Source organism: Diceros bicornis, chromosome 2 (assembly GCF_020826845.1).
Source record: "Diceros bicornis minor isolate mBicDic1 chromosome 2, mDicBic1.mat.cur, whole genome shotgun sequence".
In the NCBI taxonomy this organism is placed as follows: Eukaryota; Metazoa; Chordata; class Mammalia; order Perissodactyla; family Rhinocerotidae; genus Diceros; species Diceros bicornis.
Window position 1 is genome coordinate 50,395,576 of NC_080741.1, and position 25,193 is coordinate 50,420,768.

The 25,193-nt window shown below is 48.6% G+C and overlaps 2 protein-coding genes and 1 non-coding gene across 4 annotated transcripts; 1 reads left to right on the forward strand and 2 right to left on the reverse strand.

Annotated features, from left to right (window-relative positions):
- The first annotated feature begins 976 nt into the window (after positions 1-976).
- On the forward strand, positions 977-6,764 carry KLHDC8B (kelch domain containing 8B). 2 transcript variants are annotated; one of them, XM_058558267.1, is made up of 6 exons: positions 977-1,050; positions 2,003-2,513; positions 3,594-3,758; positions 4,098-4,322; positions 4,420-4,521; positions 4,948-6,764. In XM_058558267.1, exons 2-6 carry the CDS (start codon positions 2,138-2,140, stop codon positions 5,142-5,144), a joined length of 1,065 nt encoding a protein of 354 aa, XP_058414250.1. In that variant the 5' UTR covers positions 977-1,050; positions 2,003-2,137; the 3' UTR covers positions 5,145-6,764. The 2 variants fall into 2 exon arrangements, with proteins under 2 accessions (XP_058414250.1, XP_058414260.1); XM_058558277.1 differs by lacking the exon at positions 3,594-3,758.
- C2H3orf84 (chromosome 2 C3orf84 homolog) lies at positions 6,656-13,249 on the reverse strand. The gene is made up of 3 exons (XM_058567668.1): positions 13,118-13,249; positions 7,477-7,533; positions 6,656-7,072 (listed from the first exon to the last, which is right to left on the reverse strand). The coding sequence occupies exons 1-3, from the start codon at positions 13,247-13,249 to the stop codon at positions 6,656-6,658; spliced, it is 606 nt and encodes a 201-aa protein (XP_058423651.1).
- Positions 13,250-21,641: 8,392 nt separating this feature from the next.
- On the reverse strand, positions 21,642-21,748 carry LOC131421582 (U6 spliceosomal RNA). The gene has a single exon (XR_009223909.1). It is a non-coding gene; the product is annotated as a U6 spliceosomal RNA (small nuclear RNA).
- Positions 21,749-25,193: the final 3,445 nt, after the last annotated feature.

Genomic DNA, 25,193 nt, shown 5'->3' on the forward strand with positions numbered 1-25,193 from the left:
CAGACACTGTCCATGAAAGAGGGACAAGATAGTAGCAAGCACAAACAACCACAGGGTCTCATAGGTGACCACTGACCTGTATGAACGGGCCGTCAGCTCACAGACTTAGCCAATACTCTGAATGCTCAGAAGATAGGCTGGGCCAGGGTCTGGGTCTGAGGTAGGTAGGCCTCTGTCACACCAACTTGCTCTTGCCTAATCCCAGAGTTGGCTAGAGGCAGGCCTGGGACCCTGAAGATGGACAGTCACAAAGTGCCTTGGGTCCCAGAGTAGCCCAGGCCTCAGGCCCTACAGAATGAGGCCAGAGTGACTTGCCTGGGAGGTTCCCTGACTTTTCAAGCTCATCCCATGCTCAGAGCTACTCTCCCCACCCAAGAACTCCTCCCACTCAGGCCTGTGGAAGGTCCTGTTAAGCACTGAGGCTGGCACTGTCTGTTCCTCTATCCCCTGCTAGCCTCAATGTGCACCATAGGACCTATTCTGTGCCCTGCTGTATGCCTGGGGAAGGGCCACCCAGCCGCCACCCCCACCAGAGGCCCAGGCCATGCCCCAAGAGGCCTCCAGGGGGCGCCGCCGCGAAGGCTGTTGTTGGGCTCCTTCGAGCTCAGTGGTGGAGGGCGGGTGCCTGCCGCTCAAGCCCCCAGGTTCTGCTGGCCCACCCCGCGCCGATACTCCCAGGCTGGGTCCCGCCTAGAACGGCTCCCACCATACATGTATTGTCCTGCTCACCGCTGCCTCATTTCTCCCCCGGCCCGAGGTCGGACCCTAAGTCCTGGGCAGGCCCAGTGTCCACATGTCCGTCTCTGTTCACCCGTTTGCGTGTGACCACGGGTCTGCGCGCCCTGCTCCGGCCACGGCAGGTGCAGGGTTAAGGCGGGGGGAGGTTTTCCCGAGTCGGGAGGGGGATGAGGGGCGGACCCCGTCCAGCCCCGCCCCGCGCAGAAGCCGAGCCGGAGCCCCGCTGGAGCCTGGCCCCAGCCCCAGCCAGAGCCGGCACCAGCGGTGCCGGAACGGCTGACCCCCGCCGCGGAGGCGCCGGAGCCCAGGCCGGTGAGTCCCGAGGGAGCCGCGCTCAGGGGAAGTTTGGGGGTGCGAGGTGTAAAGCCCCAAGCGCGCTCGCCCGGACCCGCCCCCACACCCCCCACCCCTGCGAGGTGGAAGTTAGGGGCAAGAAGGCCCTCGCACCAGGGGTCCCAGGAGTGTGGCCCTTGCGGGAATGGGAGAGGCTGGGAAACTTGGGGATCTGCTGTGAGGGGACCCAGAAGTCCAGCTTGCCCATTGCTGCTGGAAACGCCCTGGACTCTGGGAGCCTAGAGTCCTGTGCTCATAGGATCCCAAAATCATCCTTCTTCTCCCTTCTGGACACCAAGGAGGCTGGCCTCTGGGAAGCTGGCATGGGCAAACCCCTGAGGGTGAACCTCAAGGGAGAATGTGGGACCCTGGCATCCAACCCCTCCCCTGATCTTGGCCTTTTGCTGGTGGGAATGGATGAACTCTATGGAATGGCCCCCAAAGGGTTTGTAAGGATTCCCTGGAGTCTGATCCCTGGCAGCTGGCGAGAGACCCTTATGGCTGCCCAAGGCACACTGGAAGCCAGTAAGGGGGGGAGGGTACAGTAGGACTCTGCTCATTTAGAGTACTAGGGTGAGGATTGTTGAGGGGAAGGGAATGGGGCCAGGAGAATCCTATCCTAGTCACCTTTCCTCCCACCTAGACCTAGATTTGACCAGGGAGCTCCTGGGTAAGAGCAGGGTTAGGAGGAGAATCCCTCATGCCCCATAGGAATTGGGGAAGTTGCCTGGATATCTGGGAGTCTGTCCTCCTTCTCACTCCAGGAGGTGTGCCTCCACAGTGGTGTGCTAGCCAACAGGCATCTGTCCTCTCCCTGCCTTTCCCACCAGTGATTTTGGGCCAGCCATGCCCTCAGCTACAGGCTGCTCATCTGTACCCTGAGGGGCTGTACCCAGTGGCCCTGACCCTTTGTTTTCCCTCTCTCCTCCAGGTGAAGGCAAGGTCCCTGGACTGGTCAGACGCCCCCTTGTAGCCCTGGTAGAATCAAGATGAGGCCCCATCATGCCTCCTCACTGAGGCCTGTAGCCTGAGCAGATAGCATGGCCTGCCACTGGAGGTGAACACCATGGCTACAGGAGGTGGCCGGGCCTTTGCTTGGCAGGTGTTCCCACCAATGCCCACCTGCCGGGTGTATGGCACGGTGGCATACCAGGATGGGCACCTGTTAGTGTTAGGGGGCTGTGGCCGGGCTGGACTGCCCCTGGACACTGCTGAGACACTGGATATGGCCTCACATACATGGCTGGCACTGGCGCCCCTGCCCACTGCCCGGGCTGGCGCAGCTGCGGTGGTGCTGGGCAAGCAGGTACTAGTGATGGGCGGTGTGGATGAGGGCCAGAGCCCAGTAGCTGCTGTGGAGGCCTTCCTGGCTGATGAGGGCCGCTGGGAGCGTCGGGCCACCCTCCCTCAGGCAGCCATGGGGGTTGCGACTGTGGAGAGAGGTGAGTGGCTTCCCCAGGAAGGTCCCTCAGGTGCCCCAACACCTTCCATTCTTCCTGACTTGGTCCCTTACCCTTAGAGATTGGACAAGAGCTGTAAATTTTGTCTGGGTGCCCTGGACTTGGCTTTGCCTCCTATACCCTCCCCTACCTAGCTCTGAGCTGGGCTGGCAGCAGCCTTAACTGCCTTTTCCAGCTGTAAGGTGGGAGGCAGAGCCCAGGTTGGCCCCCAGCATGATGGAAAGCCCCAGTCACCTCCCTGCCCCATTCTTCCTCTCTAAGAGACAAGGAGGGATGGCCCAGTGACTCCTAGAGTTATAAATAGTCTGGGGAAGGGGAGGGGAAGCAGAGCAGGGCCTTGGCTCGGAGCCCAGCAAGTGCTTAGATTCCACCCCCCTCACCCCACACACGCACATTAGGGAGTCTGAGCTGGACAAAGGCTAAGCTGGCCTGGGGACAATTGCTTTGGAAGCCCCCAGCTGACTAACCCATCTTCCCAAGACCCCAACATGCCCCTAGCTGACCCTGAGGGCATAACAGGGCGGAACCAACCTGTGAAAGGGCAGGGTGCAGAGGTGCTGGCAAGGCTCCTGGGCAGAAGGCTTGTGGCCAGCACCCTCATCCTGCAGGCCCAAGCCCCTCTCCCAGCTGCCCAGCTGATCCCCAGAGCCCCCTCCCCAGTCTGAGCTCCATGCTGAGCAGATCCCCAAATGACCCCCACCCCTGGCTTAACCATCCTCCACCTTCCTTCTCCCGTGGGAGCCCCCACCTGTGGCCTCCAGGTCTGACCACTAGTCCTGCTTGGATGCCAGACTTGGTTGCCATAGCGTCTCCAAGGAAACGGAGACATATTATAATTAGATCAGCTGCCTCCTGCACTTCACTTGGAGGGGCCCTGGCCAGAGGGAAATCCTAGATGTCCCAGCCCCCACTCCAGGCAGGCAGGCAGGAGGGTTTCTGCTGCTGGGGAGGGGTATCACAAATACATGGTCCCCAGCCACCCCCAGCCTGACCAGGGCAGCTGTTCGAGTGGGGTGCCCTGGCCAGACCAGGGTGCAGTCTGAATTACTCTTTTTTGTGCAGATGGTATGGTGTATGCCCTGGGGGGAATGGGCCCCGACACGGCCCCCCAGGCCCAGGTTCGGGTGTATGAGCCCCGCCGGGATTGCTGGCTTTCGCTACCCTCCATGCCCACACCCTGCTATGGGGCCTCCACCTTCCTGCACGGGAACAAGATCTATGTCCTGGGTAAGGGCCTGGGGGATGTGGGAAAGGGGCTCAAATTTCAGAAGCATCTATCCCAGGTTAGCTGGGATCAGGCTTAGTCTGGGATGGCAGGACAAGAAAAGCTTTATTGGGGTGAGCCAGGTTTGCTCCGAGGCTCTGACCTCTGGTGGCCCTGCTGGGACTAGAAAACTAAACCCTAGTGCCTGAGGATCTGCAGGGTGGGTGATCCATGTTCTGGTGTGCACATAGTTGGGTATGGGGGGGCTGGAGCGGGCAGTGGTGAAGGCTCAGCAACTGGATGAAGAAGGAGCCTGCCAGGCCTCCCGGGCTCCCTCCCAGGTGCCCCAATTCCATTGGCAGGGGGCCGCCAGGGCAAGCTCCCAGTGACTGCTTTTGAGGCCTTTGATCTGGAGGCCCGTACCTGGACCCGGCACCCAAGCCTGCCCAGCCGCCGGGCCTTTGCAGGCTGCGCCATGGCCGAAGGCAGCGTCTTTAGCCTGGGTGGCCTGCAGCAGCCCGGGCCCCACAATTTCTACTCCCGCCCACACTTTGTCAACACTGTGGAGATGTTCGACCTGGAGCATGGTGAGCAGTGGCTGGCCTGGGCTGTCCTCCGGCTCTCCATGGGATGGAGGGGCACAGTGTGTGGGGAGGGCTAGATCTGAACTCCCCTCTCCTGCAGGGTCCTGGACCAAGATGCCCCGCAGCCTGCGCATGAGGGATAAGAGGGCCGACTTTGTGGTTGGCTCCCTTGGGGGCCACATCGTGGCCATTGGGGGCCTTGGTGAGTCTCTGTGGGGCTAGGGATAGGAGGGGAGCCCAAGACAGGAAGGAGTAGCCCCCAGCATGAGCACCACCTCCAGCCCTTCTCTAGGTATTCTGGGAGTCAGGGCTTTGTGAGCTTTCCTTTCCCAGTCTGTGAAGTGGGCAAGGTGTGATCTGTGTGGCCCAGCTCTTGGGGTGTCCCTCAGCACGTGACTGAGGGCTCTGTACCAGCAGGGGCCTAGGGACAGAGATAGGACAAATGGCCACTAAATTAATGGACAAATAGAAATATGAACGAATAAAGGAATGAGTGATGAATGGGGGCAATGAATAGCACCCACCATCCTGGAGTGGTGCCTGCTGGGCCATACTCTGGGCTCAGGGAGCAAAAGAGCTGGAGCCCCTTCAGCCTGTGCCATTTACAACCTCTGTCTCCTTCCTGCAGGAAACCAGCCGTGCCCTCTGGGCTCTGTGGAGGGCTTCAGCCTTGCACGGCGGCGCTGGGAGGCACTGCCTGCCATACCTACGGCCCGCTGCTCCTGTTCTAGTCTGCAGGCTGGGCACCAGCTGTTTGTCATCGGGGGTGTGGCCCAGGGTCCCAGCCAAGCTGTGGAGGCACTGTGTCTGCGTGATGGGGTCTGAATGCTTCATGAGACTTGTCCACTGGAGCAGCTCAGTGCCAGAGGCAAATGTCTGTGGCTCCTTTTGCTGCTGAGGGAGCTCACTGTGGCTCTGTGGAATGGAGGAGGCACAGGGATGGGCACTTGAGACACTGCCTCTGGGACTTGGGGGGGGCCTCCGTCTTTAGCGCAGGATGCACATACGCTTACACCTAACTTTACCCTCATTCATTCATGGATCATTCTTAGCTCCACTCTTGCTCTGGAACCTACTGGGCCCTCTGTCCAACTGGGAAGTAGGGGTAGGGGAGAGCTGGCCTCATGCCCCTCAGGGTCGGTGCCTACCTGGAGTTGACCAGGCCTACCCCAATGTCTGTTCCTGAAAAAGCGTAGCTGCTAGCCTGCCTTGAAGGTCCCTGTGGACCCAGGAGAGTTCAGAGAGGGTGGGGGACACAGAGGGAATGGAGGAGTGGATGCAGGAACCTCCAGAGGGCCAGAGGAATGTAGGCTTTGGGCCCTTTACACTGCTGGCTGTGTGACCTTGGGCAAGTCATTTCACCTCTCTGTGCCTCAGCATCCTCATCTGTAAATGGGGATCTCTGAAACCTTCCTGCCCTACCTACCTCACAAGGCTGTTGTGAGGACCCAGGGAGTTCAGATGTGGAAGTAAAAGTGCTGCTGAAATCTGGTGTATGGCCCCTGGTATGGACTCTTGTGTTGTCCCTGAAGCCCCTGACCCTCCTTCGGAGGCCTCAACTGTCCCAAGGATGAGGGTCCAGAGGAGCCTTTTGGATCTGGCCTCTGCCTTCAAAGTGTTCTGAAGCCCCACCAAAGTGTCTCAGCCCCACCTAAGCCTCAGCTTCTCTTTTGTGACATAGGATGACCGCCGGCCCTCACTGTCTAACATCTAGGACAGATGTTAGAGGGCACTCACAGGATGACCAGAGAAGAGCTCAGAAAACTACAGAACACCACAGGGTCAGGATGACCTGCAGGTACATGTCACACAGCATCTCCTCAAAGCCTCTGCTCACCTCCATAGAGAGGGGTGGTCCAGTGGGGCTGTGGCCAGAGTAGTCTCCCTCTGTCCTAGCTGTGGGGAAGCTGTCTCTTAGGCAGCACTGTATGGCCACCCACCAGACCCCTAGAGGCAGTAGCCTCCCAGAGAAAACAAAGCTGCCAGCTCTTGCCTCTTCCTCCAGTCTTTGCTGCCCACTAGTAGGAGCCATTGACTCTGCTTTCCCTGCAGCCACACTGAGTGCAAGGGGCTCACAGCTGGGTTTGCTGTAAGAATGGATTTGGGGTCCTGGACCCACCTGCTGTGGCCATGCTAACCCTCCTGGATCCTTAGCATCCTGCAGGCCTTCCCACTTCTCACTCAGTGGCAGGGTTCCCAGGGCAGCACCTCCCCTGCCCAGCACACAGGCACCATGAGCACAAGCACCATGGGAGCCAGGCACAGGGCCTAGCAGTGCCTTACTGCTCTCCAGCCTCTGAGACCTCTTGGGCTGCAAGCACGGAGAGGCCACTGGGTCAGCTGTCCTTGTTTAATGCTCTGGACCAGTTTAGACACTCAGAGACCCCAGCATGAAGGTAATGCTGCAGCACCTTGGGTCTTGGGATCCCCGGGAGTTCAGGCAGTGTGTCGGTGACCGGGGCCTGGGGCCCCACGTTGTCGCTGCCACAATGGCCACCCCGGGATGGCTGGCAGAAGTTCTGCTGATAGGTGGTGCTGGCACGGGGAGGCTGGACCTGCACAAAGTGGACAAGGCGCTGGGGGAGGTCACTGAATCCTGGGCCTGACCGGAAATCGGCCTGGTAGGATGATTTGAGGGGCCGCTGCTGGCGCAACTCCAGCTCACAGGGTGCCCAGTGCAGGAAGGTGTGCCGCTGCCACAGACGCTCCATGTCTTTCCGTCTTCCGATTCCCTGTAGCAGGCAGTAGGGGCCCTCCTCAACGGTATGGGCCCTTAGCCCACAGTCCTGGCACCAGGCACTTCTTTGGGGCCCTCCTAAACCCAAGCCTGGCTTGTGCCTGGCCTTCCTGGCCTGTACCCTGACCCCTTGGGCCTGCCTCCCCAGCCATGCCTTCCATTCCAAGGTGAAGACCCCATAAAGTGGCCCCTAGGATATTTGCACATTGTCAGGCAAGCTGGTGGAAGAAACCAAAGCAGAAGTACCTCCATTTGGGGAATGGGCTGTTTCCCAGAGGAGAGAGGTTGTCAGGAAGACAGACACTCCCCTATCTGTATAAGGAGCCCTCCCTCCCCGCAATGTCTTATCCCCTCCACCCTAGCTCAAGTTCAACCTAGGCTGGGGGCCTGCCCACCTTCCTTTCTCTCTCCAGCACTCACTTTGTCGAAGGAAGTGCGGTTGTCATGTTTGGAGAAGAAGTGTTGCTGTGCTGGCTCCTTGAAAGACAGTGAGAAAGAAGGTGAATGGGGAAAAATGATGCTTACCTGACCCCAAGATACTACATCAGGGCCCATAATGGAGGGAAACTGCCAGGAGCCACCACCCCTAAACTGCTAAACTGCCAACGCCCTGAAAGGGCAGATACAAATTAGAGTAACATCTCACTCCTGGGACATCTTATCTCAGCACTTGCCCCCAAAGCAGAGGCCTCTGGGGCTGCTGATTGAGAAAGGGACTGAGGCACCTTCCAGGATGTTCTTCCATCAGGGGGCAGTGGTTCAAGTTTCACATCAGGCCCTTTAACTCTAGATCACCCAGGACTAGGCTTCAATTCTCTCCTCCCCTCTGTCCGCACTTACTGCCTCATCAGTGACCCAGGCTCTTTGCCCTAAATGCCACCTGGAAACTGAAATTTCTCTCTCTAGCTTGAGCTGTCTCCTGAACTCCAGACTCAATAGCCAGCTGCCTACTCCATATCCCCATGTAAATGTCTAACAGGCATCTTCAAACTCATGACAGCTCTGGATCATTCCCCAAACTCATCCCACCTACAGCCTCCCCCAGCTCAGGTCATGGCAGCTAGATCCTGCCAAACACCTCAGAGTCCCCTTAATTCTTTTCTTTCACACCCTACATCCAATGTGCCAGGAAATCCTGTTAATACATCTTTCAATACGTACCCAGGATCAGACCACTCCTCAGCATGGTCACTGCTTTCCTTGGTCCAAGCCACCTTCTTCTCTTGCCTGAATTATTGCAAGAGCTTCCCGCCTGGTGTCCCTGCTTCCAAGCTTGCCCCTCCAGTCTATTGTCCTCTTAGCAGGCAGAATAATTCTTTTAATACATAAATCAGATCACATCTCTGTTTGCCAAAAATCCACAACAGTTCCTCATGTTTGTAAAAGCCAAAGTCATCATAGTGGTCCATGAAACCCACACAATATTGATCTCTCCGTTACCTCCAGCCACACTGGCATCCTCACTGCTCCTCAAACACACCAGCTACTCCCACCTCAGGCCTTTGCACCACCTGTTCCTTCTGCCTGGGACTCTTCCCACCTGGCCATATGACTCCCTTTCACCTACCTCTTGGGAGGCCTTCCTTGAGCCCTACACCAGCAGCCCCATCACCCCAACTCTGCATTTTTCACCTTCTAACATACTATATGACTATATATTATGATGTTGCATATTGTCTGATGTCCCTTACTAGAACATAAGCTCCTTGTGGGCAAAGGTTATTGTCTATCTTGCTCACATCTGTAACTCCAACACTGAGAATAGTACCTGGCATTGTACTCAATACATATTTGCTGTGAAATCAATGAACAGAGACAGAAGGTCCCCAGGGCATTTGCTCTGGCCCAGTTGGGGCCAGAGAACCATGCCCCATCCCCAGGCAGAGAAAGACCACCTCTCAGGCCCTCAGACCTCAGCAGGAATCTCTCCCAAGACCATCTACCTTGCCTTTGTCTCTGGTCTCTGCCCCCAGAACCCCCCTCCCCAACCACTCAGCTTCTCCTGCTGCAGACATGAATGAAGTCCAGTCTTGGCTGGGTTGGGGTATGAGCAATGGCTGACAGCAGGTTCCTAGATAAAAGGCAGGGGCTAGCTGCATCCCAGATTCCTGAACTAGAATCTTAAGGGTGGAGCCTGTGGTGTCTTTAACAAGCTCCCCTATTGGGACCTCCTGCCTTAGACAGCCAGTGGTGGTCTCCAAATAGAATGAAAGCTCCATGAAGGTGGGAATCCAGCTAGCCTTACTTTTCACTCCTCATAAAGCAAGCTGACATGACGAGGATTAAAAACCCAGGGCCCTTTTAGAAAAAAACATAGGATAAAATCTTCAGAATCTAGAGTTAGGCAGAGTTCTTAGACTTGACACCAAAAGCAAGAGCCATAAGAGGAAAAGTTGACAAATTGGACCTCATCAAGTTTTAAAAAAAGTTTGGCTCTGTGAAAGTCCATGTGAAGAGGATGAAAAGACAAGATGCAGACTGGAAGAAAATATTTGCAAAACACATATCCAATAAAGGACTAGTATCTAGAATGTATAAAGAACTCTCACACCTCAACAGTAAAATAACAAACAATCCAATTAGAAAATGGGCAAATGACATGAAGACATTTCACAGAAGGTGATATACAGATGGCAAATAACACATGAAAAGGTGTCCACTGTCATTAGTTAGAGAAATGCAAATTAAAACCACAGTGAGATATCATGACACATCAATCAGAATGGCTAAAATAAAAAAATAGAGACAACACCAAATGTTGGTGAGAATGCAGAGAAACTGGATCATTCATACTGTGCTGGTGGGAATGTAAAAAGGTAGAGCCACTCTGGAAAACAGTTTGGCAGTTTCTTCTAAAAACTAAACGTGCTACTACCATACGACCTAGTAATAGCACTCCTGGGCATTTATCCCAAAGAATAAACGTATTTTCACCCAAAATCTGTACACAAATTTTCATAGCAGCTTTATTTGTGAGAGCCAAAAACTTAAATCAGCCCAGATATCTTTTAATAAGTGAGTGGTTAAACAAACGGATATATACATACCATAGAATATTACTCAGTAATGAAAAGGAATGAACCCTTGATACATACAACAACTTGGATGAATCTCTAGGAAATTATGCTGAGCAAGAAAAGCCAATCCCCAAAGGTTGCATGCTGTATTATTCCATTATACAACATCTTTGATGTGATAAAATTTTAGAAATAGAGGAGAGATTGGTGGTTGCCAGAGGTTAGGGACGGGGAAAGGGTAGAGGAGTGGGAGGCTGGGGATGTGGTCATAAAAGGGCAGCACCAGGGGTCCTTGTGATGTTGGTCAGTATCTTGAATGTGGTAGTGGATACACAAACCTACACAGGTGGTAAGATTTTATAGATCTTAATATACACACACAAATGAGTACAAGTAATACTGGGGAAATCTGAATGAGATAGGTGGATTGCATCAATGTCAATGTCCTGGTTGTAATATTATACTATAGCTCTGCAGAATGTTAGCATTAGGGCAAAGCAGGCAAAGTGTAGAAGGGATCTCTCTTTATTATTTTTTACAACTGCTCATAAATCTACAATCACCTCAATAAAAATTTCAATTAAAAAAACCCTGGAAGTCTGGGGCAAGTTCCAGTTGACCCCCAAGTTTCTCCCCCATCTCTATCCTCAGCTATAGAATTATACACAGCCCTAGAATGTGGATGCCTCTGTTGTTGGAGGCAGCTCTGACTCTAGAAACTCATTCTTCTTACAGTGGCAGAATAATCTATTTACTCTCACTGACTTGAGTTTTGTTCTCACAACTGTGGGAGCCTGGTGAGAAGTACAGTCATTTCCTTTCCACTCAGGCAGTTTTGAGTATTCTTGTCCCTGAGGAGAATTTCACCTGCATCTTTGCTTCTAAACCATCCAGGGCTCCTTTCCCACTGAGGTGGTAAAACCCATGGTCTCTGAGCAGGTGGGGCTCAGGCTGGGGTTCCAGCTGAAGAGGCCTTGGAGGAGAGGTAGGTTTCCTGGGAGGGGACAGTGTTTGTATGTGGGAGGGCTAAGGGACCCTGTGGAGGCTGGGCAGTCTGCAGTCAGCAGGATGCTGAGAGGAGCCTCTGTGGCAGACTGAGGCATGGCAGGAGTGGGAGGCAGGGACACAGCAATCATGGCACCACCAGTGAAGGACCTGCCGCTGACGATGAGCCTCTGGGACTCTTGTCTGATCTTAAGAACAAACAGGACCAGGATTACATTTACCAACAGTTAGGCAAGTGGAGGCTAGAAATAAATTAATTTGATTTAGAAGAAAAAAGAATTTTCTTGCATCCGAATGACATAGACAAAATTTCTGCCTGCCCCAAACTAAAGGAAAGTGGGTGCCACAACTTGGTAAGGCTTTCCACAACAATAGCTGCAATCAGCCAGATGAAACCTGGTATCTCTCAGCTAATGAGAAAATAAAATGTGCACCTTACTTAAGCAGTCCCACTAATTAAAACAGCTTTAGACCTAGAAAGAGCCACGGGACTTAGCATTTATACATTCTGAGCCCCAGACACACAGATCATGCTGTTTGGGGCTGCTGATAGTGCTAGTAAATGCTTTATGTAGCAAATTTTCACTTCAATCAAAACTTCAAATGTCTCAAAATATGTCCCCTACTCTGTTTCTGGGGGACAGATTGAGAGGATGTTCTGGTCTTTGGGATAATAGCTGCCACTGAGGGCTACTGCAAACAGCTAGCAGGAAGTCCTCAAGTTGCCTCTGTCCCCGCACTACTCAGGCACCATCACTCTTGTAGGGGAGGTGGCCCCAGATGAACAATCTGGAGCTGCATTTGGGCCTGGCTCAGTAGGCAATGCCAGGCAGCCCTTCCAACTGGGAATGCTAAGGAAGTTCAGGTTCCACAGCATGGCAGCCTCCAGGACCCTGCTCTTGGCCTGGGAAAGCAATTCCTGGAGAATCCAGATGGCAGATCAAGCAGGACCTGCCTAGAGGCTGGGAAGCAAGAAACTTCAGTGCACAGAGCATGTTCCAGGCATCTCTCCAGGTCCCTCTCTGCCTCCTCCACCTTGCGCTTGCCCAGGAGGCTGATCTGAGTGCATTTCTCACCAGGCTGCCTTCCCTCTGGCCACTGGGAAATTTTGGGAGGAGATGGAGGGAAGACAGGAGGAGGTGTTTCTTCTCCTAGCTCCCTCCCAAGCCAGCCCACCTGGTTGTGTCTCTCCACCCCAGATCACCACTCCTTTCAGGGTGTCCCTCTCCACATCACTCTCTCCTTCTAGGTTCTAGGAGCCATGCCTTCCCCTTGAACCTTTGGGCCCAGCAGTACTGACCACTTGGTTGTTATCAACCTATGAGACTGCCTTTCCCTGAGACCCCCACACCTACTGCTTTGTATATATACCCTTCTGAGTTCTCCCATTTTGAGTGGGCTTTTTACTGTGGGGACCTGACTGATGCTCAGTGCCCCTTCCTTGTCTCCACACATGGTGGGGATGGGGCACCCATGAGCTCTGCATTCCTCTTGTTCTCTGGAAGCCTTTTCAAGCCACCCTAGGCCATTTCTGCCATCTCCTTTCTGGTCCTCCTTGGCTAGGCAGGTGGGTGGGTACCCAGTCACTTTATATGCTGCTTCCCTGACCAGAGGAGGCTTCCTACTCACTCTTGAGCCCCTGGACTATGAGGCTGACTGGGGGCTAGACTACATGGGCTTTCATGGCATCAAGGGATCTGAGCTTGAGGGCAGTTGTCAGCAAAACTCAAGTCCTACTTCCTGGATTCAGGAGGTTCTCTCCCCATGGCCGTCCACCCTATCTGGGTCCTGACCCTTCCTCCACATAGAAGGAGCATTGAGCAAGACTTTCCAGCCTGGTACTGGCTCTTCTCTACCCCGTCTGTAGGAGGAAGACCTGACATTTCAGGGAAGAGGGTCCAGGCCTCATGCATGTCCTGGGGATAGGCTGGCCCCAGGTATCAGTCCAGCTGTGGTAGGGCTGGGGATGATGCTCTTGGGGCCTGAGAGAAGCAGAAACTGGCCTAGCCACCCCAGCTTCCCCCAGGGCTGCCTTGTACCTTGCATCGTTGCAGGAACACTGCTGGAGGCTGGGGCTTGGCTGCAAGGCGGTATTCTCGAGCACTTTCACTCTTGATTTGGCCTCTGTAGTGCCCATAGAAGCCATTGTTGTGCTGTAACAAGGCAGGCATGAGGGTAAATCCCACCTAAACCCCCACTCAGAGTCCCAGACCTCAGGGTTCCCAGGCCAGAAGCCTCTTCTGGGAGTTCCTGACAGAACAGAAAGAATCTGAGGAGAAAGGACACCCCTGGAGGGGGGCCAGCAGCGGAGAAGTGTCTCCCATCCATCATTAGAACAGTTGGCCTCAGCTGTGCTGGCTCACCTGGGAGGGCTATGCGTGTATAGGGAAGGGTTGCCTTCCTTCCTTCCTGCCTTCCTGCCTTCCTGCCTTCTTGCCTTCCTGCCTTCCTTCCTTCCTTTCTCTCTTTCTTTAATAAGGTCCTAATGTGGGCTGGGGAGACAGCAGTGAAAAGACAGAATGATCCTGGCCCCTGTGAACCTTCCTTCTTGTGGGGGAGTCAGACACAGCAAATAGCGTTAGGGAAGAAATAACCTGATGACTAGATCAAGAGTGACAGGGAACAGGGATACTCCTTCATGACAATGAGGTGGGACTTGAACATGAGAAGGAGTCCACCATGTGAGGAGCAAAGGAAGAGCATTCTATGTGGTGGGAACTGCAAGGGCAAGGGTTCAGAGGACAGAAAGAGAAAGATGTGTTGGAAGAACAAAAAGAGGCCTTATGACTAAAGGATTGTGAGCAAGCTAGAGAGAAGTGAGGTGAGGTCAGAGAGGGACAGGGCTTAGACAGGTTTAGGAATATAGATTCTGTTCTAAGAGCAAGGGAAGACTTTTCAGCAGGGGAGAGGACCAGACAGTTCTGAGTCAGGGAGATTCAGAGCATTAAGCAGAGTTTTGAGAACAGGGCCACTGTCTAGTGGTGTGGTCCTTCCCTGGGGAGTCTGAGAGGAAGTTTCCTTTGTTATCCTCCCCACAATGTTAATAGTATGTCAAAAGTCCCTGAAGAGCAAAGATTGAATGGATCCATCTTCTACATCCATTGACAAGGTTGTGAACACCTGTTTGCCACACTCTCTGCTATTCTGGGGCAAGAATGGCACCCTCTGAAACTGGAGCACCAAAGCAAGGGATGAACTTTCCAAAAGAATTACTTCACCAGCAGTGATACATTCTGGAGAGAATTTTGGAGACATGGACTGCCAAAAGACAGAAATGAGCACCTATCAGGGGTCTAAGAGGGAGCTGTACTGTGCTGATGTCATTAGGTAGACATCGTGTGGACAACCATGTCTAACTAGAGAGCTCCTATGGCCTAAAACCTCTTTGTCCTGAGTGCTCCCTAGAGAGGACGAGTGTGCCTGGTCCTCCATGATCATAGCCCTAAGCAGAAAGAACCTGTACCAAGATGGCCTCTGGCCATCACAGTGGGTTCCTAAACATGCCTGGGAAACCCCTTATCTTTTCATCCCACTGAGGCCTTGAGTCACCCACCTTGTCTGTCCATCCTTCTACTATCTGTTGAACACCGCTTGCTCACTATTCGATTTAGCTCAATAGTATTTACTTGGCCTTTACTATATTCCAGGCATGGAGCTGGGTTTGAGACATACAGATGGAAGAAAACAGGCTTCGCCCTCAAGATATTCCCAGTCTAGAGAGCAGTCAAACTCTAGAAGTTTGAGGGAGACCAAGCAAAGGACTGGGAATAAATAGGATGGCTAGAGGACTAGGAAGTTCAGCTGGCTAGCATGAGATCAGAACACATGGAAGGGGACATCGTGTCAGGAAGGCTAGATAGGTTCTAGGGGTGACCTCAGGATGGCAGAAGGGGAGTGGGCCGTTCGGGGTCTTCCACCAGGCTGGATGTTGGATGAAACCCTTCTTGCTTTACTCTCATGATTCATTCAAATTTCAGGCACTACCCCAGGGCCAGGAGCCAGAATTAACTGTAAAGTGCACTCTTACCCAGGAGCCTACTAAAGCACTTTGCATCTTTCCAGGAAGAGGGCAGAAAAGGCCAACTTTCCTCCTGTCTTTTTGAGGCTATGTTTGAGCAAAGAGAATCTCTGGAGGTCAACTTCTTGTTGCTTAGTGACAAAGGGATGTTGTGACTGCACAATGCTGCTGATTGTTGAGACAGTGCCCAGCCTGCTATACTTTTGTGCTTCCTGCTCTGTTTTTACTTCTTTATGAGAGAAATCTGCCCCTCAGCATTAACACCCTGGGAGAGTCCTTATATATAGAAACATATAAAGCTCCACAATGGAGTCTGATGAACTTACAGTCAATGAAATATTAAAGAACATTTTAGAGGCAAATCCTACATTTTTAAAACTGTGCAACCATACTCTCTGGGATATATATTTAGAAAGCATTCCATGGAGTCAGAAGAAATGTTAAAAGGGTTGGTGGCTCTTAGGATAAAATTGCTGCTTCAGAATAAAGCTCTCTCAACTTCTCTTAGAGTTTGTGGTGATTGGGAACACTAATTACAGCAAGTGAATGTTACAAAGGCATCAGTGAAGGAGGAGAGTGTAACAGAAGAATAAAAGAAGGAGCATGAAAATATTTGACATCATGGTTCCATTCCAAGCTACCCTTGGGCAGATTATTCTCTCTCTCTCTCTCATTTGTAGCACAGGGATGTGAAGAGTTTACCCCTTTTACTAACCAAAAGCTGGAATCAGCCTCTAAAAATGTGCCAATAAAAAGTTCAACAACAGGAAACACTAAGACCCTGCTGGTGTCACTGGCACAAGCTCCGCTAGCCAGAAAGTCACCCTAGTATAGTTACTCTGAAGATCCCCTCTCACATGTGTTTAGAGGTACAAAAAAGTTCTTTGTAGCATCTGTATAGGGGAAAAACTGTAAGCAGCCTGAATGTTTACCAACAGGACAATAAGGAAATTGGCCTATAGTCACACAAGGAAATACTGGAATTGCTATAAATGGGCTACAGATACTTGAATCCACAGATATAAATCTTAAAAATGGTGAGTCAAAAAGTCAAGTTGTAGAAAGAAGCACAAAGAATACCATTTATAAAATAATACAAACATGCAAACAATGCTATATATTGTTTATGGATACAAACATTTGAACTAAAAGTATAAAACATGCATAGAAGTGATAAGCATCAAATTCAGGATAGAAGTCACCTGAGGAATGGTATCAGGGAGGGCAGAATGGAGCTTCAATTCTATCTGTAATGTTTTTATTTTTCAAAGCTTTATTTAGGTATAATTAACACAAACTGTACATATTAAGAGTGTACAATTTGACACATTTTGATCTATGTATACATCTGTGAAACATAACCACAATCAAGATAGTAAACATATCCATCACCCCCAATTTTCTTTTGCCCATTGGTAATCCTTCTCTATGGCACTCATTGGTCTCAGGCAATCACTGGTTGGCTTTCTGTCACTATAAATTAATTTCCATTTTCTAGAATTTTATATAAATGGAATCATTCAGAATGTATTCTTTTGTATCTGGCTTCTTTCACTCAGCATAATTATTTTGAGAATTATCCATGTCATTGTGCCTATCAATCATTCATTCCTTCTTATTGCTTAATAGTTTTCCATTGTATGGATATGCCAATCTCCTCTTGGTCCTTTTTTAAAATTTATTTTTTAAATAGACTTTATATTTTAGAGCAGTTTTAGATTCACAGCAAAACTGAGTAGAAGGTACAGAGATTTCTCATATATCTCCTGCCCCCATGTATGCATAACCTCTCCTATTATCAACATCCCCCTCCAGAATAGTACATTTATTATAATTGCTGAACCTAAATTGACACATCCTTATCACCCAAAGTCCATAGTTTACCTTAGGGTTCACTCTTTGTGTTGTACATTCTGTGAGTTTGGACAAGTGTATAATGACATGTATGTACTATTATAATATCACATAGAATAGTTTCACTGCCCTAAAAATCCTCTATGCTTATTCATCCTCTGTCATGAATAGGTGTATTCATCCCTCCCTCCTCCCTAACCCCTGGCAACCACTGATCTTTTTACTATCTCCATAGTTTTGCCTTCTCCAGAATGTCATATGGTTGGAATCCTACAGTATGCAACCTTTTCAGAATGGCTTCTTTCGCTTAGTAAAATGCATTTAAGTTTCCTCCATGTCTTTTCATAGCTCAATAGCTCATTTATTCTTGTGTGTGTCACATGCCGTCAAGTTGGCTCCGACTCCTGGGGACCCTATGAATGAGTGATATCCTCAATGTCCTGTCCTCAACAGCCCTACTCACTTCCTGTAGACTCATGCCTATGGCTTCCTTAATGGAGTCAATCCATCTCATTTTTAGTCTTCCTCTTTTCCTTCTATTTTTTCTGTCTTTTCCATAGAATGCTGCCTTCTCATGATGTTCCCAAACTAAGACCGTCTCAGTTTTACCATTTTTGCCTCCAGTGATAGTTCAGGCTTAATTTGCTCTAGAACCCACTCGTTCATCTTTCTGGCAGTCCAGGGTATCTGTAGAGCTCTCCTCCAACACCATATTTCAAATGAATCAATTTTTTTCCTGTCAGACTTTTTCACTGTCCAGCTTTTGCACCTTTACATAGTAATTGGGAAAATGATTTTCTTTTCAGTGCTGAATAATATTCCATTATCTGGATGAAACACAGTTTATTTAACCATTCACCTACTGAATATGACATCTTGGTTGCTTCCAAGTTTTAGCAATTATGAACAAAGCTGCTGTAAATATCCATGTGCAGATTCTTGTGTGGACATAAGTTTTCAATTCCTTTGAGTGAATACCCAAGAGCATGATTGCTAGATCATATGGTAAGAGTATGTTTAGTCTTGTAAGAAATTGTCAAAGCATCTTCCAAAGTGGCTCTATCATTTAGCATTCCTCTCAGCAACGAGTGAGAGTTCCTGCTGCTCCACATCCTCACCAGCATTTTGTGTGTTAGTGTTATGGATTTCGGCCATTCTAATAGGTGTGCAGTGGTATCTCGTTGTTTTAATTTGCATTTCTCTAATGACATAAAATGTTGAGCATCTTTTCATATGCTTATTTGCCATATGTTTACAGTATCTTCTTTGGTGAGATGTCTGTTCAAATCTTTGGCCCATTTTTTAATCTGATTGTTTTCCTATTGTTGAGTTTTAAGAGTTCTTTATACATTTTGGACACCAGTCCTTTATCAGATGTGTCTTTTGAATCCACACACCAATTAGATTTTTTGTCCCCCACTAAAACTGCTCCTGTCAAGGTCACCAATAATTAATTCTCACTCCTCATTTTCCTTGAGCCATCAGCAGCATTTGACACAGCTGATCTTCTCCTCCTTGAAGGATGGTCCGAGTGGCTTCCACCGCACCTCACTCTTATGGTGTCCCTTCCCTGTCCCTGACCACACCGCTCTGGCTCCTTTGCTGCTTTTTCCTCACCTAGGCTTTTAAACTTGTGTGTCTTGGGGCTCAATACAATCTGTTTTCCATCCATACTCCTTCATTGGTGATCTTATCCTGTTCCATGGCTTTAAAAGCCATCTATAACCATCAGAGGCAGAGTTAAATGAACCTCTCCTGCCCTACACCCTCTGCCCCTGTCCCCCGTGCTCTCACGCTGTCCCAGCATCTAGGAGGCCAGGAACCTTGGATGATTTTTTGCCTCCTTTCTCTCGCCCCCAGTTCTGTGTCCCCCTCTGACCACAGTGCCTCTGGCCCCAGCTGCTCCTCCTACCCAGTTCTCATTAAGACCCCCCAGGCCCCAGCCATGTTCTGGTCCCTGGCCCACAGGCCACCCCACATGCAGCTGGGTGTGCATCAGGTGACTCCTGAGGGGGTCTACATTGGCAAGGGGATGCCGGGCGGGGTGTGGGTAGGCAGCAGGGTGAGTATGGAAGTGTGAGGGTAAATTTCATGAAGTGCACGTGGGCTGGGTGTGGCGTGCAGTGGTCTGTGGCGCGAGGTACGCCGCCAGGCTGCTCCAAGATCCGACAGTTAAAACCGTTAGTCGCGAGCCGCATAGGGGGCGGGTCCAGGGGGCGGGGCGTAATCCCCATTGGTTAGAGCAGGTCCTGGGGGCGGGGCCGCACATGCTTAGGCAACCTCGGCGGGACCAAGCGGCCTCGAGGCCGGATCAGGGCACCTCCAGGTTGGGCACGTGCTGCCCCTCAGAGGTGGAGGCGGGAGGAGTTTGGGCAGGGCGGGCTGTGAAGGGTGTGGAGTGAAGGGGAGGGAAGGGTTGGGAAGCTGTACGGGATCTTTCGGATAGGGTCAGTGTTCCCCGGGCCCTCGAGGAATTTCCCAGGTCGCTGGCTTCTCTGCTTGAGCCTCGCCTTGGCGTTCTTATCCGCCCTTTCTTTCCCTGTGGTGGAAGACAACTCGGGCTCTTCAAGGAGACAACTTCTGTGCTCATCCTTGGAGAGCTGTTTTCGTCAGATTCTCAGGCGGCCACGGCCTCCCATCCCGAGCCTGGCCTGGGAAGTCGGGGTGAACAGGAACCCAGGGAAGCCCACTGGGATTTGTCTTTGATCATTATTATGGAAAATCCCTGGGAAGCCTCTGGAAAGGACATCAGGGTGACTTAGTCTAGGAGCCCAGAGCCTGTCTCCTGGCTGAAAAGAAGAGACTGAGGATGAGAGAGAACGGCTGTACGAGGTTGAGGCCTGCCTGCTCGAGGCCAGAGGGGCCGCAATGTCTGAGGGAGAGAACTGTTTTTTCTGCAACAGAGTGGAGGAGCCAGAGGGGCACTTGGAGGGCATCACATCCTGGACTCAAGATTCTCAGAGTTGAAGACGGGGTCAGATGGGGGAGCTCTCTGCCTCTTAGGGCATCCTCTTCAGCACACATGTTCCTCCCCTGTCTACTACCTTGCCCGGGCCCTTCCTGTGGAAACAGTCGGATTCCTTGCATGCACTCAAACCTTTCCTCTCCTTTTATGCTTCCTTCAGTAGGATTGGGGGGTAAGAGGGGGAGGGAAACCTGCCCCTGAAAGTTTTTAATGTGTTCATTTCAGTTTTTATTTGCCTTAGAGTGACTGGTGTCCTACCTAAGAAGACTAGTGTTGTACTAGTATCTGCAAAGGTTAGGCAGAGGAGATTTCTGCCCTCTGGGAATTTAAAAGCCTACACAGGTAGCATGGAGACAGGTAAATGCACAGAGATAAACCTGAGGTGGATCACATGGAGCCTCATGTGGTCCTTAGACGTAGTCAAGAGTGTAACCATGGAATTTCTTCAACCACATTTAACAAACCTCTTAAGAATAAGTTAGGTCTGGGGCTGGCCCTGTGGCATAGCAGTTAAGTACGTGCGTTCTAATTGGGCCCAGTGTTCACAGCTTCGGATGCCGGGGGTGGACCTACTCACCGTTCTTCTGAGCCATGCTGGGGCAGCATCCCACACAGAAGAGCTACAACTGTGCAACTGTGATGTACAACTATGTACTGGGGCTTTGAGGAGAAAAAAGAGAAAGAGGAGGATTGGCAACAGATGTTAGCAAAGGGCCAGCCTTCCTCAAAAATAAATAAATAAATAAAATTTAAAAGGCATTAAAACAAAAGAATAAGTTAGGTCTGGAACCTGAGGACTAGCTATTCTTTTTTTTTTTTTTTTTAAAGATTTTATTTATTTATTTTTCCCCCCAAAGCCCCAGTAGATAGTTGTGTGTCATAGCTGCATATCCTTCTAGTTGCTGTATGTGGGACGCGGCCTCAGCATGGCCAGAGAAGCAGCGCGTCGGTGCGAGCCCAGGATCCAAACCCGGGTCACCAGCAGTGGAGCGCGCTCACTTAACCACTAAGCCACGGGGCCGGCCTAGGACTAGCTATTCTAAACCCCAAGTCACATTATATAAATTATTCTTCTCCATCAGCATAAACAGAAATGAAAGGTGATAGAGGATTTATCATCTAGGTGTAGTAATAATGGCCTTAAATAATGGCCTTGTAGTGATGCATATAAAATAGTCTAGATTCTAAATCTAGATTCCAGAATGAGGAATTTCTGCTAGTGTGTATGGAAGAAAAAAACTCGGACTGTCAAAGAAATAAGTAAACATAAGAGTCAGGAATCCTATATTTACTCCAGTTCACCTCCTTTATTAAAATAGTAATAAGTCTGGTGCTGATCTAGGGACTTGAAATGTAATAATTGAAAACAAATCATATATATTTTTATTTTTTTATCTGTGTTTCTGTTTGTATATTTTTTATTCAGGTAACATTGGTTTATAACATTATATAAATTTCAGGTGTACATCATTATATTTTGATTTCTGTGTGGACTACATCATGTTCATCACCCAAAGACTAATTACCTACTGTCACCATATACATGTGCCCTTTTACTCCTTTGCCCTTCCCCCTTACCCCCTTCCCCTCTGGTAACCACCAATCCAATCTCTATATCTATGTATTTGTTTGTTGTTATTGTTTTTATCTTCCACTTATGAGTGAAATCGTACAGTATTTGACTTTCTCTCTTATTTCACTTAGCATAATACCCTCAAAGTCCATCAAAAATATGGAATGCTTCGCGAATTTGCATGTCATCCTTGCGCAGAAGCCGCGCTAATTCTCCCTGTATAATTCCAATCTCAGTATATGTGGTGCCAAAGAGAGCACCATATATATTTTTAAATTTGTGGATCCTTGGAAAGTTTTGCTCCATTGTCCTAATATAGTTCCTAAGTTTTTTTACTCAGGTAATGGTAAATATTTTCTGAGCACTGTTATGTGCCAGGCACAATTTCTAGATTCTGGAGATATAGCAGAGAAAAAAATAGACAAAAATTCTTATCCTTAAAGAGCTTAATATTACATTCTAGTAGGCGTGGGTGTACGTGCTGAGACAGACAAAACAAGATAAATTGATATATAGTGTATTAGAATGATGATGTGCTGTGGAGAAAAAGCAAGGGATAGACAGTGATTGTTGAGGTGTTATAATTTTACATAAATAGTCATTTGAGAGAATATGTGAAGGAGGTAGGTAGCCTGTTATGCTGATATCTGAGGGAGGAGTGAACCAAATGGAGAGAACAGTATGGGAAAGGGACCCGAAGCTGGTGTGTTCCCAGCAAGGGAGAGCAACAGCAAGGAGCCCCATAAGAGGAATGGAATGGAGTATAGATGGGAGAGAGGCAAGGCTAAGGGGAGATTGCAGAGAATGCTGAAGATAATCATGAGCACTCTGGCTTGTATTTTAAGTGGGGTAGGAGCAGAGGAGAGTTTGAGCAAAGGGGTAATATGATCTGACTTAGGGTTAGAGTAACTCTGACTGCTTTGTAGAGAAGGGACTATAGAGAGGAACAAGAGTGAAATCAGGGAGACCAGTTTGGAGATCATGGTAGTAATCCAAGCTGGTGGCAGTGGAGTAGGGTTGTCAAATTTAGCAAATAAAAATACAGGACACTCAGTTAAATTTTGAATTTCAGGTAAACATGTTTTTAGTACAAGTGTGTCCCGTACAATATTTGGGAAATTCACATTTAACTGGGCGTCCTGTATTTTATCTGGCAACCCTACAGTGGAAGGAATGAGAGGTGGTCAGATTCTAGGTATGTTCTGAGGGTATTACCATAGTATTTGCTGACAGATTGAATGTAAGAAAAGGAAGTCAAGGAGGACTCTTAGGTTTTGGCCTGAGCAACTGGAAAGATGGAGTTGCCATTAACTGGAATTGGAAGACAGTAGGTGGAGAATGTTTGGGTGGAAAGGCAATGTTCTTGGTTTTGGACATGTTAAGTTTAAGATGCATATTAGCCATACCAGTAGAGATGTCAGGTCAGCAGTTGAATATAGGAGTCTGAAGTTTGGGAAAGGGGTCTGGGCTGGAGGTAACAACTTTGGCAGTTGTCAGCTAATACAAGGTATTTATCTATTCACTTACTAACTTTTTATTGTGGAAAATTTCAATCCTATAAAAAGAGAGATCATGGATGAATGAACTCCAATGTACTGGTCACCTGGCTTCAACAGATATCAACCTAGGGCCAGTCTGTAACCCTCCCCAGCTCCCCCAGCCTATTTCCATTTTTAAAGCAAAGCACAAACATTTTATCCATTTAAAACTTATGTATGTATAAAAGATAAGGACTCTATTTTTATTATAACTACAATATCATTATCACACTTAAAATAACAATTTCTTAATATTGTTAAGTAGCTAGTCAATGTTTACATTTCCTTGATTGTTTTCTTACAATTCAAGATCCAAACACGTTGTATTTGGTTGATGTGCCTCATAAATCTCTTTTTTTTTTAATAATTTTATTTATTTATTTATTTTTCCCCCAAAGCCCCAGTAGATAGTTGTATGTCATAGCTGCACATCCTTCTAGTTGCTGTATGTGGGACCCGGCCTCAGCATGGCATGGCAAGCGGTGCATCGATGCGCGCCCAGGATCCGAACCCAGGCCGCCAGCAGCGGAGCGCGTGCGCTTAACCTCTAAGCCACGGGGCCAGCCCCCTCATAAGTCTCTTAATCTATACTCTTCCAGCCCTCTTTTTTTCTTCCCTTTTATGCTTTGAAAGAATAGGGTCATTTAAACTGTAGAATTTTCCATTCTCTGGATTTTGCTGATTGCCTTCCTCTGGTGCCATTTAACCCCTGTATTTTCCGTAAATTGGTCATTAGATCTAGAAGCTCAATCAGGTTAAGGCCGTATATTTTGGGCAAGTATGCTTCTTTGGTAATGCTTGGCACTTCCTGTTGAAGCTCATCAAGAGGTACGTACTACGTCTGGCGTCTCTTTTTGTGATGAAAAGATTAATCAAGAGGTTTAGGTGTTGTCAGCCTGATCTTACCATTAGCGTGAAGTTCCCTATCAGCCTTTCACCTCATGGTTTTAGCAGCCATTGATAATCATTGCTTAGATCTATTTTTTTCATTAGGGCTCCAAAATGGTAATAATCTAATTCTACGATTCGTTCTGTGTTTGTTAGCTGGAATACTTCTATAAAGAAGCACTTTCTCACATCTGTTATGTTGGTTACTCTGAAGTACTGTTTGTTCTAGAAAGGTAAGATAAATGATTGATTCTTTCCCTACCAGTTTTCAGAATAATGAGTAGGTTGCCTATCCTCCAAAGTGACTGCTGAGGGTTTTTTTAAATATAAATTTAACAGAGGGAACCCCTTTAAGTTAGCTCTCCAGTAGTCTTTAGCTGTAGTAGTCTTCGATAACTTCCTTGTTCTCTGGTACAACAGGATGTCCCAGATTCATGTTGCATGTTTCCCGCCCTAGACCTGGTTCCTTTTAGTGGGGAATGGTATTTCAAGACTGAAAGCTGGGCACTAGGGTTGGTTGTTATTTCCTGGCATTTTTCAGTGGACAGAGCTATGAGACATTTTTAAAGGGAAAAACACATCAAGAGTTAATAATGATTTTCAATTTATTTCAAGCTTAGCATTGTACGGTTTTTGCTTAACCTTGTTGATTTTATATTTGTATCTCTTTTCTCATACACTGAAAATTTTGATTCCCATTGACAATAATATAATTATTTATTATTTCTTGTATTTATTTATTGTGACATAATATAATACATGTATATATATTTATTTACTAACTATGTAAATAGTATTTACATATATATATTTACTATTTTTGTAAATATATATATGTACATATATATAGTTACTAACTATATGTACATATAGTTAGTACATATAGTTAGTACATATAGTACATAACTATATGTACATATATATATATAGTTAGTAACTATATATATGTACTAACTATATATATATAATTACTAACTATGATTACTGAAAACACAGATACTCTGAGTACTGATACACAGATTCCTTTGCTGCTCATTTTGTTCTTAGGATACACTGTACTAGGGATGTGGAGTCCAATCACCATATTTAGAGGCACAGGAAATAAACCCTCTCTGTGAGGCTCAATCACCAACTCGTTTGTTTGATTTTGCTTCTTTGTAGGGATTGCTTTGTTTTTTCCCATTTTAATTTAATTTTTTGTAATTATGTGATTATATGTAAACAATATTTACATAATTCTGAAGTTGAAACTGCAAAAACTGCTATGTTGGAGAAGTCT